The sequence below is a fragment of the Pelophylax lessonae genome, assembly GCF_965119305.1.
Source record: "Pelophylax lessonae genome assembly, chromosome: 1".
Taxonomy (NCBI): Eukaryota; Metazoa; Chordata; class Amphibia; order Anura; family Ranidae; genus Pelophylax; species Pelophylax lessonae.
The window spans coordinates 662,428,425-662,455,604 of record NC_138768.1 but is presented as its reverse complement, the minus strand read 5'-3'; the positions used below and the strand labels follow the sequence as shown (position 1 = coordinate 662,455,604).

Here is a 27,180-nt window from a genome sequence, read left to right as displayed (position 1 = left end):
GTACAGGATGGGTGATTATCAGGTGTATACGGGTTCCCTAATGCACAGCGATACCGCTGTCAGTCACTGTACAGGATGGGTGACTATCAGGTGTGTACAAGTTACCTGATGCACAGTGATACCGCTGTCAGTCACTGTACAGGGTGGGTGACTATCAGGTGTGTACAGGTTCCCTAATGCACAGCGATTCTGCTGTCAGTCACTGTACAGGATGGGTGACTATCAGGTGTGTACGGGTTACCTGACGCACAGTGATACCGCTGTCGGTCACTGTACAGGATGGGGGACTATCAGGTGTGTACGGGTTACCTGATGCACAGTGATACCGCTGTCGGTCACTGTACAGGATGGGTGACTATCAGGTGTGTACGGGTTACCTGACGCACAGTGATACCGCTGTCGGTCACTGTACAGGATGGGGGACTATCAGGTGTGTACGGGTTACCTGATGCACAGTGATACCGCTGTCGGTCACTGTACAGGATGGGTGACTATCAGGTGTGTATGGGTTACCTGATGCACAGCGATACCGCTGTCGGTCACTGTACAGGATGGGCGACTATCAGGTGTGTACGGGTTACCTGATGCACAGTGATACCGCTGTCGGTCACTGTACAGGATGGGTGACTATCAGGTGTGTACAGGTTACCTGATGCACAGTGATACCGCTGTCGGTCACTGTACAGGATGGGTGACTATCAGGTGTGTACGGGTTACCTGATGCACAGTGATACCGCTGTCAGTCACTGTACAGGATGGGTGACTATCAGGTGTGTATGGGTTACCTGATGCACAGCGATACCGCTGTCAGTCACTGTACAGGATTGGTGTATGGGTTAACCAACGCACAGTGATACCATTGATAGTCTATGTAGCGGGTTACTTCCTTTACGCTTTCATGCCATCTTCTACTCCTGCACATAAGTGCTTGTGACAGACCTTTATTTTATGTTTTATATTAAAGAGCAATTTATGATTAAATGTTAATGACATAGAATTTTCACAGTGTGCCCGTATATTCTACCAGTTTGAACATTTTTCAAAGAAGCACACCAAAACCCACTGTTTTCCATGAATAAATAATGAAAAGCATGTCTGCACATTATCATTCATGCATTCTCTAGTTACCCGGCCACTGATTAACCCTTGTGTAGTTGTCAGTAACAAGTTGCCAACTCTGTGACAGAAGCCAAGTTTGTATAGCACTACTGTTGTTGGCAGCTGCTTTCTCTAAAGTTCTCTAAAATATTCAGAGGATGCTGTAATCTGCAGTGCTGTGTGCAGATAATAAATTACTGAACATATTGTTTCTGTGATGCTGAACACTACAGCTTATTGTACAAGTATTTTGTTTTTAGCAGCACTTTCCCCACAAACACTGGATTCAAAGCTGCTAGCAAGTTTTAGAGTTCCACTCCACCTTTGTCATATTGTAGTCTGAATATAAACAGAAGCCGTTTTGTGAATTGTATACATCTGTTTTATCTGTTATTCTCGTACAAACTTTTGAGAAATATATATTGTGCCTAATGGGAAATGTGAAACTTCTGTTTGTGGCTTTGGAATAGAAAAAGTTTTATTTCCATGGAATGCAGTGGAGACTGTAATGTTGTGCAGGTGCTTGTTAGGAACCATAGGAGAGCATATTCCATAAAGACATTTGTGTTTCCCCAGTAGTCTTTCCAGGACAGTGCCTGAAAGTGTGACTATACCCATCAAAGACGAGGGAACACAACTGGCAGAGACTTTGAAAATAAAAAGTTACCAGCTGAATGCCAGTTGCTGTGCTTTCTAGCACCCCAAATTCTGCCCTCTAAGGGAGGCTGCAGTGCCCACTTTGTATGGCTGATGGGCGGCTGGTCTCTTTGACCAGGGTTGTCAGGTGTCACTTCTTCTATGGGCAGATTATAAGAGCGAGTGTGCGCTAAAGTCTGGCCACTGGAATGCAGGTGGAAAGTGCAGGCTTCGGGTGGACTACTTCTGGTCCCGGTTTGCTGCATAAGCATGAACACCCGAATTCAGAGCCTTAATTGGGACATAATTAAAAGGCCTAAAATAGCATGAAGTAAGAGTAAATTAAAATTCCAGGGTTTCACAATATTGTTAGGTTGCCGTTTCATAAATTTGTCACAAATGTAGAATTGTGTTTCAGGCAATGCTATCATAAAATAAACATTTTCTGTATGATGATTACTAGCACACCCATTAGAGTCCACTCACACTGCCGCGACTTGTGTGCCCTCAAGTCGCCCCAAGTCGCTTGACATAACAAATCCCATGTAAATCAATGAGAGCCGTCTTAATTGGCACTACTGAAGTCGCTCCGACTTCAGAAAAGGGTCCTGTACTACTTTGAGGCGACTTGTATCCGACTTGTCCCACTGATCTCGTGGCAATGCTACGTGGCACTGATTCGTGGCACTGATGGACACTGATTCATGGCACTGATTCGTGGCACTGATACGTTGCACTGGTGGACACTGATTCGTGGCAATGCTACGTGGCACTGTTACGTGGCACTGGTGGACACTGATTCGTGGCACTGATACGTGGCACTGGTGGACACTGATTTGTGGCACTGGTGGACACTGATTTGTGGCACTGATAAGTGGCACTGGTGGGCACTGATTCGTGGCACTGTTATGTGGCACTGGTGGACACTGATTCGTGGCACTGCTACGTGGCACTGGTGGACACTGATTCGTGGCACTGATACGTGCCACTGGTGGACACTGATTTGTGGCACTGATACGTGCCACTGGTGGACACTGATTTGTGGCACTGATACGTGCCACTGGTGGACACTGATTTGTGGCACTGATACGTGCCACTGGTGGACACTGATTTGTGGCACTGATACGTGGCACTGGTGGACACTGATTTGTGGCACTGATACGTGGCACTGGTGGACACTGATTTGTGGCACTGATACGTGGCACTGGTGGACACTGATTTGTGTCACTGATACGTGGCACTGGTGGACACTGATTTGTGGCACTGATACGTGGCACTGGTTGACACTGATTCGTGGCACTGATACGTGGCACTGGTGGACACTGATTCGTGGCACTGGTGGACACTGATTCGTGGCACTGATTCATGGCACTGATTCGTGGCACTGGTGGACACTGATTCGTGGCACTAATACGTGGCACTGGTGGACACTGATTCGTGGCACTGATATTTGGCACTGGTGGACACTGATTTGTGGCACTGATTCGTGGCACTGGTGGACACTTAGTGTGAGGAAAGGGATATGCAGTGTAGTTAGGGTACTATATACCACTATAGTTAGATTCAATAATCTAGTTTCTGTAGGGAAAGTGTTAGGTGTCAGGGTGACCGTAGTGTAGTTTAGGGTGAACTGACTCTGACTGCTATGCCAGGGTGACAGAACTCATCCATGTCAGGGTGACCGCCATAAGAAAAAGATTATTTTTCTTAGAATTATTAGTAGAGCAGGGATAGGGCTCCGCTCCTATTACACCTATATGTGTGTATGTGTATATATACATATATGTGTGTGTGTATATATATATACCCCTACACAGAAGTTCAGATGTTATGCCTGCCTCCAAAGACGCCCAAAAAATGCCCAATAAACGCCTGAAACAAAAATGCCCAGGTGTGAAAGGAGCGGAGCCCTATCCCTGTGCTACTAAAAATGGACATGCTACAGAGCTGAAACTTCACAGGTACACTTTTAGACCCCCCCCCCCAGACACTAAATCCAAAGAAATCTAATTTTTTTTTTTTTCAATAATTTTTTCAATAATTGTCTCTCTATCAAAAACGACAATTTTTAAGAACTTTTTTTTTGTGTGATTGAACATGACCCAGAACAATCATATTCTGATTGGCCAATACAAAGTCGTACAAAGTCGTCTATCATACAAGTCGCGCTGAATACGCGCAAAGTCGCGCTGAAGTCGCGCTGAAAGTCGCGCTAACAAGTCGCCCCTTATGAGGCGACTTAGAGTTCGCGGTAGTGTGAACCGGCTCTTAGTTTACAGTGAGTTACTTGACCTTTTGTTGAATGTTCATTAAAGCAATTCAAGTTTCGGAACATCCATTTAATAAACCCTATCAGTAGTATTTGTTCATTTAGATACAAAATAATTCATTTAGCACACATCACTTCACATCATGCACACAGAATTCAGTGCACCCATCACTTCATTTTACAAATATGAGCCACTTGACCTCCAGAAGATTTATCCCCCTTCATGACCAGGCCATTTTTTTTTCCGATATAGCACTGCTTTATTTTACCTGCCAATTGCACAGTAATGCAACATTGTACCCAAATAAAATTGGCCATTTTTCCCCCACAAATAGAGCTTTCTTTTGGTGGTATTTGATTACCACTTGGTTTTTGATTTTTTTTGCGCTAAAAAGACCATCAATTTTGAAAATAAATCAATATTTTTTACTTTCTCCTCTAAAACACATCCAATCAAAAAAAAAAAAGTAAAAATTCATAAATTTAGGCCAGTTTGTATTCTGCTACGTTTTTGGTAGAAAAAAAAATCCCAGTAAGCGTATATTGATTGGTTTAAGCAAACATTATAGCGTCTACAAACGATGGGATTACTTTATAGAATCTTTCTTTATTTTTATACTAGTAATGGTGGCGATTGGTGACTTATCGCTGGACTGAGATATTGCGGCGGATAATCAAATGCTAGCGGACACTTTTTACACTTTGTGGGAACCAGTGACATTAATACAGTGATCAGTGCTAAAGTATGCACTGTCACTGTGGTAATGACACTGCCTGAGAAGGGGTAAATATCTAGGGCAATCAAAGAGTTAACTGTGTGCCTTGCCAGTGTTTTTGTGTACTGTGTTAGGTGCTTTTACTAGCAGAAGAGATGGATTTTGTTCCCTGCTGTGCAGGAACACAAAATCCATTCCTTCCCCTATGTGAGAATGGAGATCTACCTCAGTTCTGTGTGTATTACCCATAATCCGCGGTTGCCAGTGGACATCCAGTGCCCGGCACCCGCAGATTGGCTTCTGCTGTAAATACTCACAGCGAAAGTGGCCTATTGGCAGCACATGTGCGTGCCCTGCAGTTGGAAGTAAAGAATCAGGTGTGTGTGTGTGTATGTATGTGTATATATACATATATATATATATACATACTGTGTGAGTATGTGTGTGTGTGTGTGTGTATATATATATATATATATATATATATATATATATTTATGTGTGTCTGTATATGTGTATATATTTATGTGTGTGTATGTACACATACATGATTTTGCACAGGAGAGCCGTCCCTGTAGCAGTAAAACTGCTATGGTTAACTAAGATTGTTGAGCTGTAAAATTGTATAAACTCTTGTTGTCTTTGAATTTGACCCATTAAACCATCACTTTTCCATAATATAAAAAAGTATGGTAATAGAACATGTATTCAGATCTCTAGCCGTAGTAGAACTGAAAGATATATGAATGCTGATGAAATTCCTATAGTTATGTTTTCCATAGGGAGGTGGCTGTTTTTTAGGCTTTAATACTGTTCTAAAAATGAATGTATAAAGAAACTAGGAGTAAAATTATGATTTCCCAAGAAATTATCATTTTCGAAGAAGTAAAAAAGCCAGTGTTTTTCTATAACTCCTAAAAGGCGTTATTACAGTTAGAGCTCTGAGTACTGTTTGGAACTGAAGTTGACATATCTATATATTATTTGCTTTTTTAATTACAGTATTTTTGATTGGTTAAAATGAAAATAGATAAAGTAATTAATAAAACTGGCTGTAAAAACTGTGAGTGACCATAGGGAAGAAACCTCGCGTATCTGATCTGAGTGCTAGTATGCTTCTAAGATTTGAGAAACTTTGGAATAAAACTTCAAAACTGGCTTCTCTAATGTGGATGGGGGAATTTTTTTTTTTAAGTAGCAGGTAGGCTAAAAAAAAAAAAAAAAAAAAAAAAAAAAAAAAAAAAAGGATCCATCTATAGCTAGCCTCTGGGGCTACACGTGTAACAGCTTCAGAAAACTTGCAGACATAACTGAGCCTTATTGACAGGCAAAGCTCTGATTCCTTCAGTTATTGTCCGAGCTTGCAGTTAGCTCCCACCCCCTTACATTTTTGTTGGTCTATTACTATAATGGGCTGTCTCACTAGCCAATAGAAATGTACAGGAGATAGGAAGGTGCAAGCTTCAGCATGATTAGGAAGTGTTGGAGTTTTGCTGGTCAGAATAGCTCAGCATCTGTCTATATCTACAGCATTTCTTTTTAAACTTTAATTGGTTCGTTTCTCTCTGACGATAAACCAGTCTAGAAACAGTCCAATGTTTTTGAGATTTTTTTTTTTTTTTACAGTTTCTTATCCTTCAGCATGCTCAAACAATTCTGAAACTACAGTTTTCTGCTTTTAAAGTTTAAAGGCACCGACTACTAACCAACCCCCCCCCCCCCCCCACGCTAATTAATTACTCAGGTGATGATTAATTCTTTTCCTCTGCATTAATTTTTGGAAAATAAAAGAAATCAAATGGCATTTATCTTTAGATTTATGAAAACTCCAGATATTCAGACGTTGAATTATTTAAACTCCCCTAACACATACACTTTTGCTTTTCAAGCATAAGTTATAATTTAATTAAAAACTTCTGGCGCATTCCTGGCGTTTTAAATATTAACGTGTTCCATGGATCACTTTCGATTATGTGCCGTCATGAAATTCCTGAAGATGTCACAAATTTAAGGTTCCTGAAGTTGCACTCAGACTTGTCTGTTGATGCAAGAGGGATTGTGATAATTACACACATCCATTAGTATCAGCAGAGGAGATAAACATCAGGGAGTCTTAATGGGCTTGTCTCGGTGACAGCCGGCAAAGAACATTTGACATAATTAAGGATAGATTTGATTCAGTTGAAAATATACTCTCATTATAGGTGCCCAGTGGAAGTTGCACTAAAATTGTTAAATTCCCCAGAATAAGACTGTGGCGGCTGGGAAGCTTTTGAAATCCGCTGTGGCAGTCATTGGAATTATTCACTTCTCTTTATGTCTTTCTGCTGTCAAGTTCACTTTGTGTCGCCCATGTTTGCTCTTACTGTGAACACTGAAAAAGGCAACCTGTTGGTTTCTCTGTTGCAGATTGTGCGGAGGTACATCAAGGACTGGCTGGAGAGGAAGAAACCTCCATTTGGTGCGATTAGCAGTTGTGTCCTGCTTATGATTATCTACACCACCTTCTGTGATACCTTCTCTAACCCAAATATTGACCTGGACACTTTCAGTTTGGTTGTTATTGTATTTATCAGTACGTATAGAAACCATATATTTATTTTTTCATTTTATTTTCAGTTGTTGCATGAAGGTTTGACGAAAGCAAAAAGATAAATGATGCTTACTTTTGTATAATAGATCATTATGGCTCCTGCCCATTGGCTGAGGATCCATTTTTTTCTTTGATCTTGCGTATGGCAGCCTCACAGCAGGTGCTTAGTACATGCCAGTCTTAATACCTGCTGGACCATGCACTTTACATACACAAGAAATGAAGAAACCGTTTATTGGCTAGCATAAATGATCATATTCATATGTTTGACATTTATTTTTAATGGTTGTAGTATTTAGAATATTGCTCAATTGAATATCCACTCCTGAACCCATTCTAGTATTATCGAGAAGTTCCAATAACAGAAAAAGAAGAGGAATGTCTATATATGTGTGTATGTATATATGTATAGGCTGCTGGGAAAGAGCAATATTCACTTTCTTATCAGCCTTGACACGATATGCTCTAGAACAACTTTAAATTCCAAATTTACAGTGGGTATAGAAAAGAATCACCCCCTTTGAAAATAATGTTGCTTTGCAGCCTGAAATGAAGAGAGATACAGTTTGTTTTATTCAGCTGTATTTACCAGTGCAACTTTTAGCATCCAATTGAAAGATTTAACCCCAACATGTTTAAAAAAAAATTCAAAAACAGAATCACTGATTTGGAAAAAGAATCACCTCTGTATTTTGTTGGACCACATTTTGTTTTAATTATAACCTTTAGTCTGTTGGGGTATGTCTCGACTAACTTTGCACATCTAGACTTGAACTGCTCAAGTTCAGTTAAATTTGATGGTGACCGTTTGTGGATGGCAGTCTTCAAGTCATTCCACAAATTTTTAATGGGGTTTAAGTCTGGGCTCTGACTAAGCCTTGCAAGGAAATTTGCCTTTTTCTCCTTTAACCACTGTGTGGTCATTTTTGCTGTGTGCTTTGGGTCATTGTCATGTTGGAAGCTAAACCTTCTTCCTATTGACAACTATCTGGCAGAGGGCTGCAGATTTTCCTCTAAGTTTTGACGATATTTTGCCCCATCCATTTTTCTTTTATCCTGACAAGTCTCTGCTGCAGAGAAACACCTCCATAACAGGATATTACCACCATGCTTTATTATAGGAATGATGTTATTTGGATCGCAAGCTGTATTGAGTTTCCACCAAACATATTGTTGGTGTTGAGGCCAAATAATTTAGTATTATTCTCATCTGAAACGCACCTTGAAGATTCTGAGGCCACATGGAAAAGTTATGGTCAGATGAGACTAAAAAAGAATAATTTGGCCTCAACATCAAACAATATGTCTGGTGGAAATCCGTTACAGCTTGCCATGCAAATAACACCAAATGATATGTCTGGCCAAAATTTGTGATTATTTTAAAGGGAGGGTGATTCTTTTCTTTACCCACTGTAGGTTCAGAGGAAAGGAATCAAGCAAAGTAAAATCATCTTTGCTATTCCCAAATTCACATTTACAAGAGGATTAAATATCCTTTTGAAAGCCTTGCTCTCTATAATGAGAACACTCCTATTTTGTGTCCACTGAAGAACTGATGTCACTCTACATTCTTTAAAGCCATGGCCCCCTTTCTAAAACTGGTATGACCAGGGCCGCTGTTTGAAATCATGTCCCCCCCCCCCCCAGGTTTCCCCCCTACCCCAATCCCTTCCCTCCCCAGCCCTAATCCCCCACCCCCTCCTAGTTCAAACATCGCCTCTCCTGGTTCAAACCCCCCCACCCCAACCCTCTTTCCCACATATTCCTACCTTACTGTAGATCGCACCATACTTTCACACACCGCTCCCTATCTCCTCCAAGGGCTGCTCACCTTCGGGCAGTAAGAAATGTGGATAGGGGCGACAGTCGAACTGTGTATGTTTGCAGTTGAATGCGATCTACAGTAAGAGCGATCCTGCCTCATGTATTGTATAGATGAAAGCTCTTCTGACAGGAGGGAGAGCACAACACAGCGCACCTCCTCCTGGCTCTTTCCTCTCTGCTCCAGCCTCCCATCTCCTTGTCCTGGCTGTGAGTGCTGGCGGGAGCAGGGGGCGAGGGAAGGAGCTCAGCGGGGGCAAAACTGAAATCTGGGTGGGCACAACCCACCCCAGCACCCCCTAAATCTGGCCCACTGTGTCTCCCACTCGGCAACTGAATGCTAGCGGGGGGGTGGGGAGGGGAAGAAACCGGCTTTCAGTTGCTGGGTGAGTGACACAGATTGCCTGTGTTCCTTCTCTACTCCACCGATCCTCCTGCTGTTCGGGCCCCTACAGGAGGCAGGTGGTCCCCCCTTATCAGCGGCCCTGGGTATGAGGAGGGGACGTGCTATGTTATTTAACCAAAGTAGAAAAATAGGGTCATCACTTTCTATCTGGCAATGTTTTGTACATTTCATAACTGTTTGGATAGAAATATATATATATATTTTGGCAAGGTAAGATGCTCCCATGTATGTGTTATTTACCTGAAATTCAGCAGTTTACTAATTGTGTATAATCTGCAAATGGTTATACCTCCACTTCCTGAGTGACTTAACTCTTTATCTGTGAAGTAAGTTGAGTTTATCAGCATACGTGCCAGTAGCTCCAGTACTGGATTAAAAAAGTGAACATTTTTATTAGAAAAGGTTTTCCTAAAAGCCAATACAAATTCACAGGGAGGAACACTGAAAAGCTAAGAGACCATAGATCGCTATAAAGATCTGAAGATGCTACCCACATAGGCCTGTGCAGTTTAGTAAAGCCAGACAAAAATGAGTTTTTGTTTTTATATGTTTATGGTATTTCAAATTCTCAGCAGCCTAGCTCTCAAAACTCACCTGTAGTCGGAGTCTACTCTTATTTTGCCTAACTGTTATTTGAGCTGTTGTTGGCACTTGATTTATCATATACTCATTTACATGCAATTAGAAAAGGCAAATTTGGCACCATTAGATCTAAAAGTAATAGATTTGTTCTACTGATTTATACACTTATTTTGTGTGCAGCAGTAAAAGTAATACTTATATTTTATTTTGCAGTATTTTTTATTCAGCTAGCATTCATGCTTTTAACATTCCTGTTTTCTACTAGGTAAGTCCCCATGTTGTTATAATTTATTATAAGTAATGTGACACATATTTTTTGTTGTTTCTCGGGCAGTAACTTCTATTACCATATGTCACTTTTCATTTTTCTTATTCTTAATATAACATAAGTGTAGTTTTTTGTTTTCTTTTATAGTCAAAACTTTCTGTTCTAGGCTAGCTTCACTTCTGTGCATTTCTGTAACACGTTGTAAATTGTGCATTTTACCATGCGATACTGCAGTCCATGGTAACGCACAGTGCCCTTTGTTTGAATGACACTCACACTTGCCTTACAAACACACCCCAGTGCATGTAAATTGTAGGGCACCGCAATGCACAGGTAAAAAGAAACATAATTGCAATGAGGTTCAGTGTGTAAAAAAAGTGCATGCCCAGTTTTTGGTGCGTTGGCAGCCCAGTCAAAATGAATAGGCTATTGGTAAGTGTAGAACCCTCCTAGGTAGGTGCTAGGAAAAAGCTCTGATCTGTTGGGTTGCCTGTGGCATGTCTCCAGATTTGATTCACTGAGTCTAAGGGAGTGTCTCCACTGTATCCAATGAGGGAGCTTGTTGGACAGTGGAGGAAACCCAGCCAGTGACACTTTGGCTTTTGTGGGAGTCCCAGTGGGAGGGCATTCTTGCAGTGCATCCTCGTATTGCTCATAAAAGCCGGGGCGTCTTTGGCTGGAAGCAGAGTCCCAGGAGGAGGCAGACGGCTGGTCTCTCCTCCTTCTGAGTATGAGGAAGGTGGTCTTGGGCAGCCGGCCTAGGGGACCAGGTGTGGAGCTGAGCTGCAGAGGATCCAGTGTAGCTGGCAGTGGAGTTGCTGGCAGAGTCTCTTGGGAAAAACAGTGTCTGTAAGTACTGTGGGACTTGCCAAAGGGTCGGCCCAGGAAGGGGACCACTCCAGTGAAGTCAGTGGATCAAGGAGCTAGCTCACACAGAGGGAACTACAGTAAAGGGGGTGCCCTGTAGAACCTTGAAGAATAGTGAGAAAGGGAATGCCTAGTTGGGCCCTGAAGAGCGATTCACAGAGTAATGCAAGTCCATTAAATTCTTCTTCATTGCTAGTGACAAGGTGAAGCAGTGGCCTTGCTGCACTCAGTTATCTCTAGACGTCCCAGCAAATTGTGCATAGTTAATTCAAGTTGGGAGTATCCCACTCATCCCTTCTCCTATCCAAGTTCTCAAATAAAAGTAAAAAAAAAAACAAAACCCCTAGACTGTTTCTTGACTGAGCCAAGCACTTTGAAAATGCTAAATTGTGATGTCGTTGCTATGGGTAACCCAGGGGAATCCATAACCAGCAGCTCCCAAGGGAGTAGTGCTACATAAGGAAGTAAATAGCTGTACGGGAAAATCCAGTCATAAAAGTAAAAAAAAAAAGAGAATCTTCAATCCAAACCCCTTCATATGAAAAAAAAAAGGGGGGGGGGTGGAGGGAAAGATAAAAAACAAACAGTACATTAATGCCAGAAACATTAATTATAAACACAACAATATATAGAGGGCTTTAGGTATCACTCAGAAAAACAAAAACACTACATAGATCAAAAAGAACTGTATCAAAAAATATCTTAATTGAAATGACTGTATCTCTAACCCACAGTTTAGAAACAATAAGGCTCCATTCACACCTGGGCATTTTCAGCTCCAAAAACGCTCAAAAGAAACACTTCCAAAACGCCCAACAAGTAAAACCCCATTCATTTAAATGGCCCCTGTTCACATCTGAGCGTTTTGCAAAACGCCTGTAGCTGAAAAAAGTACATGAGCTTCTTTTTGGGCTGATTACCAGCGTTTTTGATAGATGTCAATGAAAAACGCCTGAAAAAATCGCGGTAAAATCGCGGTAAAAAAACGCTACGCTCAAGTGTGAATGCAGCCTTAAACCATTATCATTCATCACATCTCCTGTAAGAAAGCAATGCATACAATTATGAGCTCAATAATAAATGTCATTTAAAATTCCCCAAATATATCAAATCATATCTAAATGTGTATGTAGCATACAGTCTACAAAAACACTTAGAAACATAATATACTGAGCAACATGAAGACAACCAGATATCAAGAAAAAAAAATGACTACTTTCCAAGTAAAAAGCACAATAAATGTTATTTTACAAATCAAAATAATATTGTAATCTTGCAAGAATATCAACCAAGAGGATCAACCTATAAAGAAGGTTAGGAACCTAATGGATGCAAAGAACCCCTCAAAGAGTAGTTATACATTGCAGGGTTCCACGGTAAAAGTAGTCTAAAAATCAATAGTTGATCAAACAAATGTCCACTAGATCAATATAACGGATATACTTGGCATTTTGTTCATGCAGGACAATTCCCAAAGAAGTTGACCTCTCCCTCATTGGGAACGTTAATTTGTGCATATATAGCAAGGCATGCACGTATCAAGGAAACAACATCCAGAAGAGAGCACATAGTAGCAGACATCCCAATGAAATATCACTCCTTATGCTGTAAATGCATGTTGGGCTACAAAACTTTTCTGTGCCAGTATGAAAAATACCTCCTCCTCCGCAGATAAGAATTGTACAATCATAGGTGTTAGTCAAGCCTTGTACAGCAATGTTAGGAGGGAATGGTGTCTTACTGAAACTACTGCAGAAAAGTGTGCAATCCATATGCCTAAAGAAACCACATGTTATAGGGCATAATATTAACATCCAGCTATCGAGCATGCTGGAGAAAATTGTCCAATGGGACACTGGTGTTGTCTTCGTTACCCACATCCTCTGGGACATTGTATTTGTCTCTTATTTTCTCAAAAATTGATTGTGTTAAGCAATACCAGCAGGTTTTCTGTATATGGACCGCGCTTTGAATGGGGTGATGTATATACTACGGGTCTTGATTATTTGATCATTGCCTGGCATTGATGCCCTTTTTATATGAAGCTCCATGGATAATAATTCCTGCATAGTTGGATATTCTACTTAATGTTATGCCTTATACCATGTGGTTCCTTTTGGCACATGGACTTCATACCCTTGTGCTGTAGTTTTTGTGGTGTTTAGCCCCAAGGCACAGGACAGTTGTATATGGTTTGGTTGAACTAATATTTATTTATTACAAGTACTTACAGTGGGTATAGAAAAAAATCACCCCCTTTAAAATCACATTTTGTTGATTTTCAGCATGAAATCAGGACATACAGTTTTTGTTTTATCCAGTGCACTTGGTATAACATCCAAGTGAAAGCTATAACACAAACATGTCACAAACAAATCAAAACAATAAAAAAAAGGATCACCCCCTTATGTCAGTATTTTGTTGAACCACCTTTTGCTTTAATTACAGCCTTTAGTGTGTTATGATATTCTCTACTAACTTTCTACATCCAGACTTTGCAGTATTTGCCCACTCTTCTTTGCAGAACTACTCAAGTTCAATTAAATTTGATAGTGACCGTATGTGGACTTCAGTCTTCAAGTCATTCCACAGACTTTCATTGGGATTTAAGTCTGAGCTCTGACTAGGCCATGCAAGGACATTCACCTTTTTCTCCTTCAATCACTGTGTGGTAATTTTTGGTCCAACAAAATACTGACATAGGAGGGGTGATCGTTTTTCCAACTCAATGATTCTGTTTTTGAATTTTTTTCTGACATGTTGGTATTATATCTTTCACTTGGATGTTATACAGTAAGTTGCACTAGTAAATACAGCTGGATAAAACAGTTTCTGTCTTCATTTCAGGCTGCAAAGCAACAAAATGTGATTATTTTTAAAGGGGGGTGATTCTTTTCTATACCCACTGTATATCGCGCCATCAATTTATGCAGCGCTTTACATGTATATTGAACATTCACATTGGTCCCTGCCCTCAGGCTTACAATCTAAGGTCCCTAACTCACATTTATATATACACATACTAGGGCCAATCTACACAGGAGCAATTTACCTACCAGCATGTCTTTGAAGTGTGGGAGGAAACTGGAGTACCTAGAGGAAACCAATGCAGGCACAGGGGGAACATGCAAACTCCAGGCAGGTAGTGCCATGGTTGAGATTCAAATCAATGACCCTAGTGCTGCTAGGCAGATGTGCTAACCACTTAAGACACTGTGCTGCCCATTATTATGTGATATTCCTATTTGATAGAGTAGGTTAATAGTGGATACCCAGTGAAGGAGCCCGTGTATTGAGGGATCTTCTTGTTTAATCATTCCCAGTACTTACTGCTGGATGGCACAAGTCTAGTCACATGGGGAATCTTTTTTTAATACAACCTGATATTACAAGTGAAGTTTTAGGTTCTAGAAGTCCTAGTGGAATTGGTGCATGGTGATAGAAGCACATCATCTTTGCAGGTTATAAAAAAAGATATGAATTTACAGGTCATCTTGATCCAGGTGGAAACTCAAATTTGGCAAAGTCTCCAATCATATTGGGCCTTTTTAGATGACTGTCATCAGTCATTATAAAATATACTAAGATACTGTATGTATGTGTGTGTATATATATATATATATATATATATATATATATATATATATATATATATATATATATATAATTTATTTATTTATTTATCTCACAAAAGTGATTAAACCCCTCACATTTTTGTAAATATTTTATTATATCTTTTCATGTGACAACACTGCAGAAATGACACTTTGCTACAATGTAAAGTAGTGAGTGTACAGCTTGTATAACAGTGTAAATTTGCTGTTCCCTCAAAATAGCTCAACACACAGCCATTAATGTCTAAACCGCTGGCAACAAAAGTGAGTTCACCCCTAAGTGAACATGTACCAATTTGGGTCCAATTAGCCTGCAAACAGTTTGCTGAAGACAAGCAGACTAAGGACATGGATTACTGGAACCATGTCCTGTGGTCTGATGAGACCAAGATAAACCTATTTGGTTCAGATGGTGTCAAGCATGTGTGGCAGCAACCAGGTGAGAGTACAAAGACAAGTGTGCCTTGTCTACAGCCAAGCATTGTGGTGGGAGTGTCATGGTCTGGAGCTGCATGAGTGCTGCTGGCACTGGGGAGCTACAGTTCATTGACGGAACCATGTACTGTGACATACTGAAGCAGAGCATGATCCCCTCCCTTCATAGACTGGGGCACAGGGCAGTATTCCAACATGATAACCCAAACACACCTCCAAGACGACCACTGCCTTGCTAAAGAAGCTGAGGGTAAAGGTGATGGACTGGCCAAGCATGTCTCCAGACCTAAACCCTATTGAGCATCTGTGGGGCATCCTCAAACGGAAGGTGGAGGAGCACAAGGTCTCTAACATCCACCAGCTTTGTGATGTCATGGAGGAATAAAAGAGGATTTCAGTGGAAATCTGTGAAGCTCTGATGAGTTCCATGCCCAAGAGGGTTAAGGCAGTGGTGGAAAATAATGGTGGCCACAGAAAAGATTGGCACTTTGGGCCCAATTTGGACATTTTCCCTTAGGGGTGTACTCACTTTTGTTACCAGTGGTTTAGACCTGAATGGCTGTGTGTTGAGGTATTTTGAGGGGACAGCAAATTTACACTGTTATACAAGCTGTACACTCACTACTTTACATTGAAGCAAAGTGTAATTTCTTCAGTATTGTCACATGAAAAGATATAGGAAAATATTTAGAAAAATGTAAGGGGTGTACTCACTTTTTTTAGATACTGTGTGTGTGTATATGTGTGTGTGTGTGTATGTGTATGTATATATATATATATATATATATGTTGTATGTGTGTATGTATATATGTGTGTGTGTGTGTATGTATGCATATATGTTTGTATGTGTCAACGTTTGTTTAAAATAAAAGCTATAAGAAAAACATTTTATTTTTATTTTTCAGTAAAAGAAGTGGTTTTACGCCAGCAGACACAGTGGCAATAGTATTTTGTTCAACCCATAAATCACTTACCTTAGGTAAGTACCTCAAAATGTGAAAGAAATTTTAAATTCTGTTTAAAACAATTCTCAGTTTTGTATGCTTTGCTTATGTTTCCCACACTTCAGTCATTATCTGCACAGGGAATAATCAAGAAACAGCAGTAGAGGTGCGAAAAGCACAGATAAACGGAATAATACAATAGAATCTGGTAGATTCTTGCATTTCAGATTTTGAGATACAGCTACCACTCCAGCAAAGAGTAGTGAGCAGTACAATAGTGACAACAACAAATCTTACACTAAATCAAATAAAACGAACAGAGTGCTAGCAATAATCCCTGTCTTCTCCCGGCGGAGGCGGCTTCATCAGCCTCCCCGCTGGGAGAAGACAGTGGCCCGGCAGGAGGGATTTCAGCATCAACACTGTCTTTGTTGTTTGAGGAATTGAGCAAATTTCTTGGCTCTGTGTATGACCAGCCTTACATTCTCACACTGCAGATATACAGTTATGTGGCTCAAGGCATAGAGTTGCCTATACACAGGAAATGCACTGCTGTTTTATGGAGTAAATCAAGACAAAAGATAAATCTTTCAGTGCACTGTTTGGGCACAAATAACATTTCTAGATGCTCCCTATAAGATGGCAAATCATCTTTTGGGTTCAGTTCCACTTTAGAAATCAGTCTCTCCCCACATTGTGGACATTGTAAAGGTAACACAGGCTGTAGAGTATTTTTAATGACTTTTTCACTGAAATTAAACTGAAAGGCAAATTGAGCAGTGACATAGTATAATTAATGTACTTTAGTGATACATAGAAAAAGATAAGGCTACATTCACATGGGCAACGAGCACTGTTGCAAATGACAGTGGCAGAAATCTGCTGATTCCTGCAATTGTCTCTGCCACCTTTTGCCAAATTGCCATTACTTTGAAAGTCTCAAGGTTGCATTTTGGAACTATTCTAGAACCTGGGAGTATGTATATTAACCCTATAAAATTTCTGCAGTCTCCTTATGACTTGCTTGCTGAGTAGCAGGGCCAGGAGTATATTTTTATCCAAAATCGGCGATGCCTCTTAAACTGCCAATTAAATAGATGTCACCTTTCAACAATAAATTTGCTGTGTGTTATACCATCCTTGATCTATACACAGGATATGCTATACTAGAGGCCTGCACAATCTTTCTGTTGTCTGGACCACCAGACAGTTCTTTACACTTTTGGCCTTTGTGTTGCACGTGAAATGGACTATGGTGCCTGAAAATATTGGGATGTCGCATGTTCATATATTGATTATCTCTTCCTTTAAAATGCAGTTGAGGGCTCTCTTCGAATGGCAAGCTTGCTTAATAAAAAAAACTGAGATGATCTGAAGGTTTTTAATTGCTTTTTGTTTAGTTGGTCTACCTCAGACACAAGCTTTTATTTATTTAAGGCCCTTGTGTACACAGCTCTCTCTTGCTAAACCATAAAAAGCCTACATCAAATTAGGAATCACTGAAGTGTATGATCCAATGTCATCATTGTACACAGGGAGGTCTACAACAAATGCGCACAGCCAGACTTGACTATACACTGCGTTTTTGTTTTTTATTGTCATTGTATATAGAAATACCTCTGTGCCTGACAGTATTAGGGAATAAATATGCTAAGTACCAATAAATGTAAACTGTTCACCTTTAGGCGAATTTCAGAAAAAAAAAAAACTTTGAACCTTTCTTTAAAAATATACTGTTGAGTCCCTCTGACAATAGCAGCAAGACTTGCCTAGATAAAGTGGTTCTAAAGGCTGAAGGCTTTGTGTGCAGTCCCCCCCCCCCCCCCCTCCCAGCCTCTTACCCAAGCCCGCTTTGGATCCAGCAGTGTGCAGGAGAGCAGTGGCTCTCCCAGGTCTCTCGCTTTTCATTGCTCAGGAGAGAGCATGAGTGCCCCCATAGCAAGCAGCTCGGCAGGTGTGGAGACCCAAGAGCAGGAGCATCTGGCCTGCTCTGTGCAAAACCATTACACAAACCAAGTCAGTATAACATGTTTGTTATTAAAATAAATGCTTTTACAAACCTTTTAAACACAGGCAAAGTAAATAAAAGGACCTTTCACACTGGTATGTTGCGGTAACTTGAGCCATTGCATGTTCCAACCATTCAAATAAAGGCACCTCACATATGTGCATTATGGTTTGCTTCTTTGCTATAAAAAAAAAAGAAAAAAGAGGGTTGTTTTTTTTAATATCTGTTGAGATATGTCCATTTATGATGAATGGGCTGAATTAATACCTAAGGCAGAGCATGTTAATGTGCAACATAAGCCGCGTTAAAGCACTGCAACAGATCGCTAAGGTGTGCATGGCCCTCATAACAAAGCCTGCTTGTCGATTCAACTTCAGGCATGACTGGTTCTCTTAAATAAATATGGCTATGATTTGGGTCAGTTTGCAAAGCTTGCTCATTCGTGGACTAACTGCCAGCTAAATGTCCATATATTCCCATCATTTTCTGCTTCCTCCGGTGCTTTGTTTTTCCTCCAAACCCAGAAACATACCAATAATTTATTTTTTTTTCCTTCTAGACTGCTCTGTGTGTGTTGACACTGTGGGGACTTTGGTGAAAGTATTATTTATATGTATTGTATACATGAGTTACAGTGAATGCAGAAAGTATTCACAGCGCTTTAATTTTCCCACATTTTGTTATGTTACAGCTTTATTACAAAATTGATTAAATTCACTTTTTTCTTCAAAATTCTACAAACAATACAACCATAATGACAGCGTGAAAGAAGTTTGTTTAAAATCTTTGCAAATTTATTAAAAATAAAAAAGGAAAAGAATACCATCTACATAAGTATTTACATCCTTTGCTCAATACTTTGTTGAAGCACCTTTGGAACCAATGACAGCCTCCAGTCTTTTTGAGTATGATGCTACAAGCTTGGAACACCTATTTTTGGGTAGTTTCTCCATTCTTCTCTGCAGGACATTTCAAGCTTTATCAGGTTGGATGGGGAGCACTGGTGAACAGCCATTTTCAGATCTCTCCAGAGATGTTCAATCGGGTTCAAGTCTGGGCTCTGGCTGGGCCACTCAAGGACATTCACAGAGTTGTCCCATAGTCACTCCTTTATCTTGGCTGTGTGCATAGAGTCGTTATCAGTTGGAAGTTGAACCTTCGCCCCAGTCTGAGGTCCTGAGCGCTCTGGAGCAGGTTTTCATCAAGGATGTCTCTGTACATTGCTGCATTTATCTTTACCTCGATTTTAACTAGTCTCCCAGTTCCTGCCACTAAAAAACATCCCCACAGCATGATGCTGCCACCACCAAGCTTCACTGTAGGGATGGTATTGGCCAGACGATGAGCAAGGCCTCGTTTCCTCCAGACATGACGCTTGCCATTCAGGCAAAAGAGTTCAATCCTTCTTTCAGTTGACCAGAGAATATTGTTTCTCAAGGTCTAAAAGGCCTTCAGGTTCCTTTTTGCAAACTCCATGCGGGCTATTGTGTGCCTTTTACTGAGGAGTGACTTCCGTCTGGCCGCTCTACTATACATATACTGATTGGTGGAATGCTGCAGAGATGGTGGTTCTTCAGGGAAGGTTCCCCTCTCTCCACAGAGAAATGCTGGAGCTCTGTCTGAGTGACCATCGGGTTCTTGGTCACCTCCCTAAGGCCCTTCTCCCATGATTGCTCAGTTTGGCCAGGCAGCCCCCTCTAGAAAGAGTCCTGGTTTTTTCAAAATTCTTCCATTTACAGATGATGGAGCCCACTGTGCTCATTGGGGCCTTCAATGCTGCAGAAAATTTTCTGTACCCTTCCCCAGATCTGTGCTTCGATACAATCCTGTCTCGGAGATCTACAGACAATTCCTTGGACTTCATGGCTTAGTTTGTGCTCTGTCATGCACTGTTAACTGTGGGACCTTTTATTGATAGGTGTGTGCCTTTCCAAATCATGTCAAATCAACTGAGATTACCACAGGTAGACTGCAATCAAGTTGTAAAAACATTTCAAGGATGATCAGTAGAAACAGGATGCGCCTGAGCTCAATTTTAAGTGGCAAGGCAAAGGCTGTGAATACTTATGTACATGTGATTTATTTTGTTTTTTATTTTTAATACATTTGTAAATATTTCAGACTTCTTTCACATTGTCATTATGAGGTTTTGTTTGCAGAATTTTGAGGATAATAATTAGTTTAATTTTGGAAGGCTGTACCATAACAAAATGTGGAAAAAGTGGAGTGCTGTGAATACTTTCCGGATGCGCTGTATATAACCTATTAGGAGAGAAGAAAAAACTTTTTGTTCTTGTTACATTTTGAGTATACTGACCCAACATACAGTCCACGGTCCTTAATTTTTCTGTTTCTGTTCCACAGATAGTTTCATCTAAAACACACAAATGTGATTCATTTATTTTATTAGTACTGTTGCCATTGATTGATTAGCATGTGGTATTAGTACTTTACGTCTATTGATTGATTGCGGATGAAGTGACTGTTTGACCTTTAATTATGAGGCACCACATTGTAAATGACATTGAGCTATAGCTTCTTGTAATCCAGCTGGAATACCCAGCAGGAAACCATTTGGAGTTCATTCAGGATGATTGAGAATGCCTCGAGAAAACACTCTACTGTCACTTGTGCTCCTCAAAAGATAACCCATCCTGCTTTGCTCATGCACGCTGATATTTTGCATGTGTTATAAATCCTGGCAAATATGTGTGTCTTGTCAGACAGACAACTACAAGCATACCCACATGCAGATTGCAGTGTGCATTGTATGTAGAGTAAAGATACTTAAAGAATAACTCTACCCAGAACTTTTTTGGGAGTTTGGATAGAGTTTGGAAGGACTATAACTTGGCGAGTTTATTTCAGACTGTCTGGGTGCCCAGTGGGGAGATTTCCCTCACTTCTTGCTCTAGTGACACTTAGCTCTGGTGTCTTCCTAATAGAGAAACAGCAGTAAAAGCAAAAAAGAAGCATTTTTGGTCTTATATTTTCCTCCGTTAGTGCTTGCCTATCTTAGTGAGATGACATCTTCCTGACACGGACATAGACGGCAGTAAAAACCTAACAGAGATTCTGACCTCTCCAGCAACATTCAGGTCCAATAATAAACAACTTTTATTGAAAGACCAATTTAGTTATCTTTTTATAGTGCTTTAAATCAAAATAGCATATTTTAGAAAATAGACTTACAAAAAGTAGAGAAATGCTTTATAAATGCATGGGTACTGTTGGTTTGAAAGATTATGGTTATGGCACCACATCCCCTCAATGTTCAAAAAGTAGCTCAAAGTATAAGAAGACATGCATTAGAACTTTTCAAGTGCAGAGGTAAGTGGGGTATCTATGCAACTATTTGTGGAACCTGGGGGTCATTCCTGTAAGTACCTGTAAGCACTGTGCTTTGAGTATATGGGAGCTGAATGGCAGCCATGGAATTAGCCCCAGACGACTGCTGTAATGTAAGCGGGTAATGACCTCTACCTTTTTAATGTCAGGTAAGCAGCAAAATGGCAAATTCCTTCCTATTTTGAATCATGCGAGTTTACAGAAAGGGTATTGTCTTATTATAGGTAGCCATACAAGCTCAAACATCTATAGCAGTGGTCCTCAGGGCCCACTAACAGGCCAGATTTTAAGATGCAGACTAGAGAACTGCAATCACTGAGCAGCAAATGATATCACCTGGGATGTATTTCAGTTATCTTGCAAACCTGGCCTGTTAGTGGGCCCTGTAGGCCAGGGTTGAGGACCACTGATCTATAGGAGCATCATGAAAAGCGCTGAAAGTCCCCTATGAGTGTTCACTATTCACAGTTTCCTATGTGATATTCCAGTTGGTCTTGGCTCTCTCCACTTGAGGGACTAGGATGGTCTCTAACTCCTGGTTTTTAATACGTGGAGTGGCATTGTCACAATATTAACTTTTTCCTATCCTTCTGAGGAATCTAGACTGCAGATTGTGTCTTTATGAACCTTGTTTGTGTCACGGAACCATGAACCAGACGTACAACAACAGATAAGTGAAAATAAGAAGGCTTTATTGAAAATCAAGCTGTAAAGCAAAAGTCCAAACGGATGGCAAAACCGAAGCAGAGTCTTTGCGAAGCCAGAGGTCAGGAGCCAGGAGGGTGGTCAGACGAAGCCGGGATCAGGAACCAGTAGGGTAGTGAGACGAAGCCAGGATCAGGAACCAGCAGGGTAGTCAGACGAAGCCAGGATCAGGAACCAGCAGGGTAATCAGACGAAGCCAGGATCAGGAACCAGAAGCAGCAGCAGTCTTAGAAGCATGTGAACACAGGAGGACCAAGCAAGGAACTGAAGCCACAGACCTCCTATATATATGAGCTAGGCATCCAGCTCCTCCCAGTGGGAAGGAGGAGCCGCAGAGTGGGAGGCTACAAGAAACCCAGAAACCAAGATGGCCGCCAGCACATGTCAAACGAAGGAGAACAGCAAGAAGGTAAGACCATGACAGTACCTCCCCCTCAAGGGCCCCTCCTCCGCGGAGGAAAGAACGGTTTCTGAGGGAAGCGTGCGTGGAAGGCACGGAGCAAGGCAGGAGCGTGGACATCTGCGGAGGGAACCCAGGAACGCTCCTCTGGACCATAACCACGCCAATGAACCAAAAACTGCACCCGACCGCGGACCAGGTGTGAGTCCAGGATATTGCTCACCTCATACTCCTCACGATTGCCCACTTGGACCGGACGAGGCCGGGGAACCGAGGAAGTGAAACGATTACACACCAGTGGCTTCAACAGGGAGACATGAAACACGTTGGAGATCCGCATGCCAGGAGGAAGCGCAAGGGCATAGGCTACCGGGTTTACCCTGCGAAGCACTCGGAAGGGACCAACAAAGCGAGGCGCCAGCTTGGGAGTGGGCACTCGAAGGTTGCGGTTGCGGGTGGTCAACCATACACGGTCTCCGGCCTGGTAGGAAGGAGCAGGCGCTCGTCTGCGATCAGCCTGGAGTCTCTGGCGCTGCGCAGAGACCTCAAGGGACTTCTGGATCTGTACCCAAGAAGCACGTAGGACGGAAAGGTGATCCTCCACAGCCGGAATATCCTGGGGAGAGAATACCTCCGGTAACACGGCAGGTTGGAACCCATAATTGGCCATGAAGGGAGACGTCCCAGAGGAAGAGTTCACCGCCGTGTTCCTGGCAAACTCAGCCCAAGGCAGGAGGTCAACCCAATTGTCTTGGTGATCGGAGACATAGCAACGAAGGAATTGCTCCAAGGCCTGATTGGATCGTTCTGCGGCCCCATTGGACTGAGGGTGGTAGGCCGAGGAGAAGGAGAGATGAATCCCCAACTGGGAGCAAAAGGCGCGCCAGAACCTGGACACAAACTGACTCCCCCGATCCGACACAATCTCCTTGGGCAAACCGTGCAACCGGAAGACCTCCCTGGCAAAAATCGTGGCCAACTCCTGTGCAGAGGGTAACTTCTTGAGAGGAACACAGTGGCACATTTTGGAAAATCGATCCACAATCATGAGAATGACCGTATGGCCTCGGGATGCAGGGAGGTCCACAATGAAATCCATCCCCAGGTGTGACCATGGGCGCTCCCCGGTGGCTATGGGTTGCAGAAGGCCCAACGGAAGGTGCCGAGGGGACTTACTCTGGGCACAAACGGAGCATGCCGCTACATATGCGGCGATGTCGGAACGTAGGGAAGGCCACCAGAACAGACGTGAAACAGCCCAGGACAGCTGATTCTTTCCAAAATGCCCCGCGGTCTTGGAGTTATGGTAGGTTCGCAACAACCGAGTGCGCAACTCCTCAGGCACAAAACATCTGCCGTTGGGTCTCCCAGAGGGAGCACCAGATTGAGCCGCCAAAATCTGCTCACCCAGGGGAGAGGTCAGGCTGGTGCGAATGGCGGCCAGGATCTGATTCGGAGGTATGACCGAAGTCGGAATCGACTCCTCCCTGGACAGGTCGGAGTACTGCCGTGATAAGGCATCCGCCCTGATGTTCTTGGAACCGGGTAGGTAGGAGACCACGTAATTAAAACGTGACAAGAACAGAGCCCATCTGGCCTGACATGGTGTCAATCTCTAGGCCTCAGAAAGGTAGGTCAGATTCTTGTGGTCCGTCAGGATGAGGACCGGAACCACCGAACCCTCGAGCAAGTGCCTCCATTCTTTAAGGGCCTGCACGATGGCCAATAACTCCCTGTCACCAATCTGATAGTTGCACTCCGCGGAAGACAGTTTCCGGGAGTAAAACCCACAAGGAAGCAGAGGACCCTCTGGTGTTCTATGCTGAGACAGAAGGGCGCCTACTCCCGTCTCAGACGCGTCCACCTCGAGGACAAAGGGCAACCCAGGGTTGGGATGCGACAGAATCGGAGCCGACACAAAGGCGGACTTTAGAGCCTCAAAAGCTCGGATGGCCTCGAGCGGCCAGACCTGGGAATTACTGCCCTTCCTGGTCAGATCCGTGAGAGGCTTGGCTAGCATGGAAAAGTCCCTGATGAACTTCCGATAATAATTGGCGAAGCCCAAAAAGCGCTGCAGGGAGCGAAGACCACTGGGCTGGGGCCACTGTAAGACAGCCGAAACCTTCTCAGGATCCATGGAGAACCCCTCAGCGGAAATGATGTAACCTAAGAAGGTTACCTGGGATCGGTGAAATTCGCATTTCTCAAGCTTACCGAACAGCTTGTTCTCTCGTAACCGTTGCAACACTCGTCTGACATCCAGAATGTGGGTCTCCATGGATTCAGAATATACCAAGATGTCATCCAAATAGACCACCACACACTGCTGCAACAGGTCACGGAAAACATCGTTGATGAATTCCTGAAAGACTGCGGGCGCATTGCACAACCCAAAGGGCATAACCAAGGATTCATAATGACCGGACCTGGTGTTAAACGCGGTCTTCCACTCATCGCCCGCCTTGATCCTTACGAGGTTATATGCCGCCCTCAGGTCGAGTTTGGTAAAGACCGTGGCCCCTTTAAGGCGATCGAACAGCTCGGAAATCAAGGGTATCGGGTAAGCGTTCTTGATCGTGATGCGATTGAGACCCCTGTAATCGATGCAAGGCCTCAACTCACTGCCCTTCTTTTTCACAAAGAAAAATCCAGCCCCTGCCGGGGACGAGGATTTGCGAATGTGTCCGCGTGAAAGCGCCTCCTTCACGTACTCCTCCATGGCCTCATTCTCCGCTACCGACAGTGGATAGACCTTGCCACGAGGAGGAACGGCACCAGGTTGTAACTCGATGGCACAATCGTATGGGCGGTGCGGAGGTAGGGCAACCGCGCGCACCTTATCGAATACATCCCAGTACTCCTCGTATTCAGGAGGCAACAGAGAGTCCGAGGAAGTACACAGCAACTTGACAGGCCCATGGATGCAACTAGCCCCACACTGTGGTGACCACGAGAGGATCTCGGCCGATCTCCAATCGAAAGTCGGATTATGCTTCTGGAGCCTGGGGTACCCCAAGACCACCGAGTAGTGTGGAGACGAAATAACCTGGAAGCAGACCGACTCTCTGTGAACGGCACCAATGGCTATCCCCACTGGAAGGGTCTCATGAGTCACGTGTGGTGGCAGAAGGGGTCTGCCGTCTATCGCCTCAAGAGCCAGTGGAGAACCTCGGGCCTGCAGAGGAATGGAATTGGCGGCAGCGAACACACTATCAATGAACAAACCACCAGCACCAGAGTCCACCAACGCCTGGGTCGTCACTGAGCCCCCGACCCAGGATAGGACAACAGTTATCAGTGGTTTGTCAACACGGGAAACCGGGGACGAGGAGACTCCACCCAAGATCTGCCCCCGACAGGATCTCAGGTGCGAGCGTTTCCCGGACGGTTCGGACATGCCAACCGAAAATGCCCACCGAGACCACAGTACATGCATCGGCCCTCGCGTCTCCGGAGTACCCTCTCCCCCTCGGACAGGCGAGCAAAGCCCAGCTGCATGGGTTCATCCCCAGCCAAGTCATCCCCAGGAGGCGTGGGAGGAGAGGGAGGCACGGGTGGGACAGCAAAGGTAGGCGCCAATCTGTTAGGAGGCCTCCGCAGACTCTCCTTAAAGGAAGGTCTCTCCCTGAGTCTGGTGTCAATCAAAATCAGGAAAGAAATAAGAGACTCGAGCTCCACTGGTAGGTCCTTAGCTGCAACCTCATCCTTCAAGGCATCCGAGAGACCATGAGAGAAAGCAGCGACCAGAGCCTCATTATTCCAGCCCACCTCTGCTGCCAGGGTACGAAACTCAATGGCGTATTCAGCTACGGATCGTGAACCCTGTCTGATGGACATAAGGAGCTTCACAGCAGAGGCAGCACGAGACGGCACATCGAATACCCTCCGAAGAGAAGCAACAAAACCGGAAAACTCGGCAACCACCGGATTGTTGTTCTCCCATAAAGGGCTGGCCCAGGCCAAGGCCTTGCCCGAGAGCAGCGAAATTAGGAAGCCCACCTTTGATCTCTCAGTAGGAAAGGCATGTGGCAGCAACTCAAAATAAATGCCCACCTGGTTAAGGAAACCTCGGCAATGAGTTGGCTCTCCCCCAAAAGCGCTGTGGAAGGGGGGCAGAACCGGACATACCCCGAAACACCGCAGGCGCAACAACAGGTGTCGGGGTAGACTCTGGCGCAACAACGGGAGCGGCAGTAGGAGCGGGCCCAGGAGCGACAACCGACCCATCGGCAACGGGAGCGAAATGAGCCGTGCGTTCAAGCAGGATTTGCAACGCCACGGCGAACTGACCCAACAGGTGATCCTGCTGATCAAGTCTGGCAACCAGCGTGGGTAGCGAGGATGGCCCTGTACCGTCAGAATTCATGGCTTGGTCCTAATGTCACGGAACCATGAACCAGACGTACAACAACAGATAAGTGAAAATAAGAAGGCTTTATTGAAAATCAAGCTGTAAAGCAAAAGTCCAAACG

The 27,180-nt window shown here is 43.2% G+C and overlaps 1 protein-coding gene across 1 annotated transcript in view; it reads left to right on the top strand.

Annotated features, from left to right (window-relative positions):
- SLC10A7 (solute carrier family 10 member 7) overlaps positions 1 to 27,180 on the top strand; it is a 345,341-nt gene that overhangs the window by 294,348 nt on the left and 23,813 nt on the right. Inside the window, exons 8-10 of the mRNA XM_082258940.1 lie at positions 7,126 to 7,291; positions 10,332 to 10,383; positions 16,209 to 16,282. Of these exons, the coding sequence (XP_082115066.1) occupies positions 7,126 to 7,291; positions 10,332 to 10,383; positions 16,209 to 16,282 (292 nt within the window). The remainder of the gene's footprint in view (positions 1 to 7,125; positions 7,292 to 10,331; positions 10,384 to 16,208; positions 16,283 to 27,180) is intronic.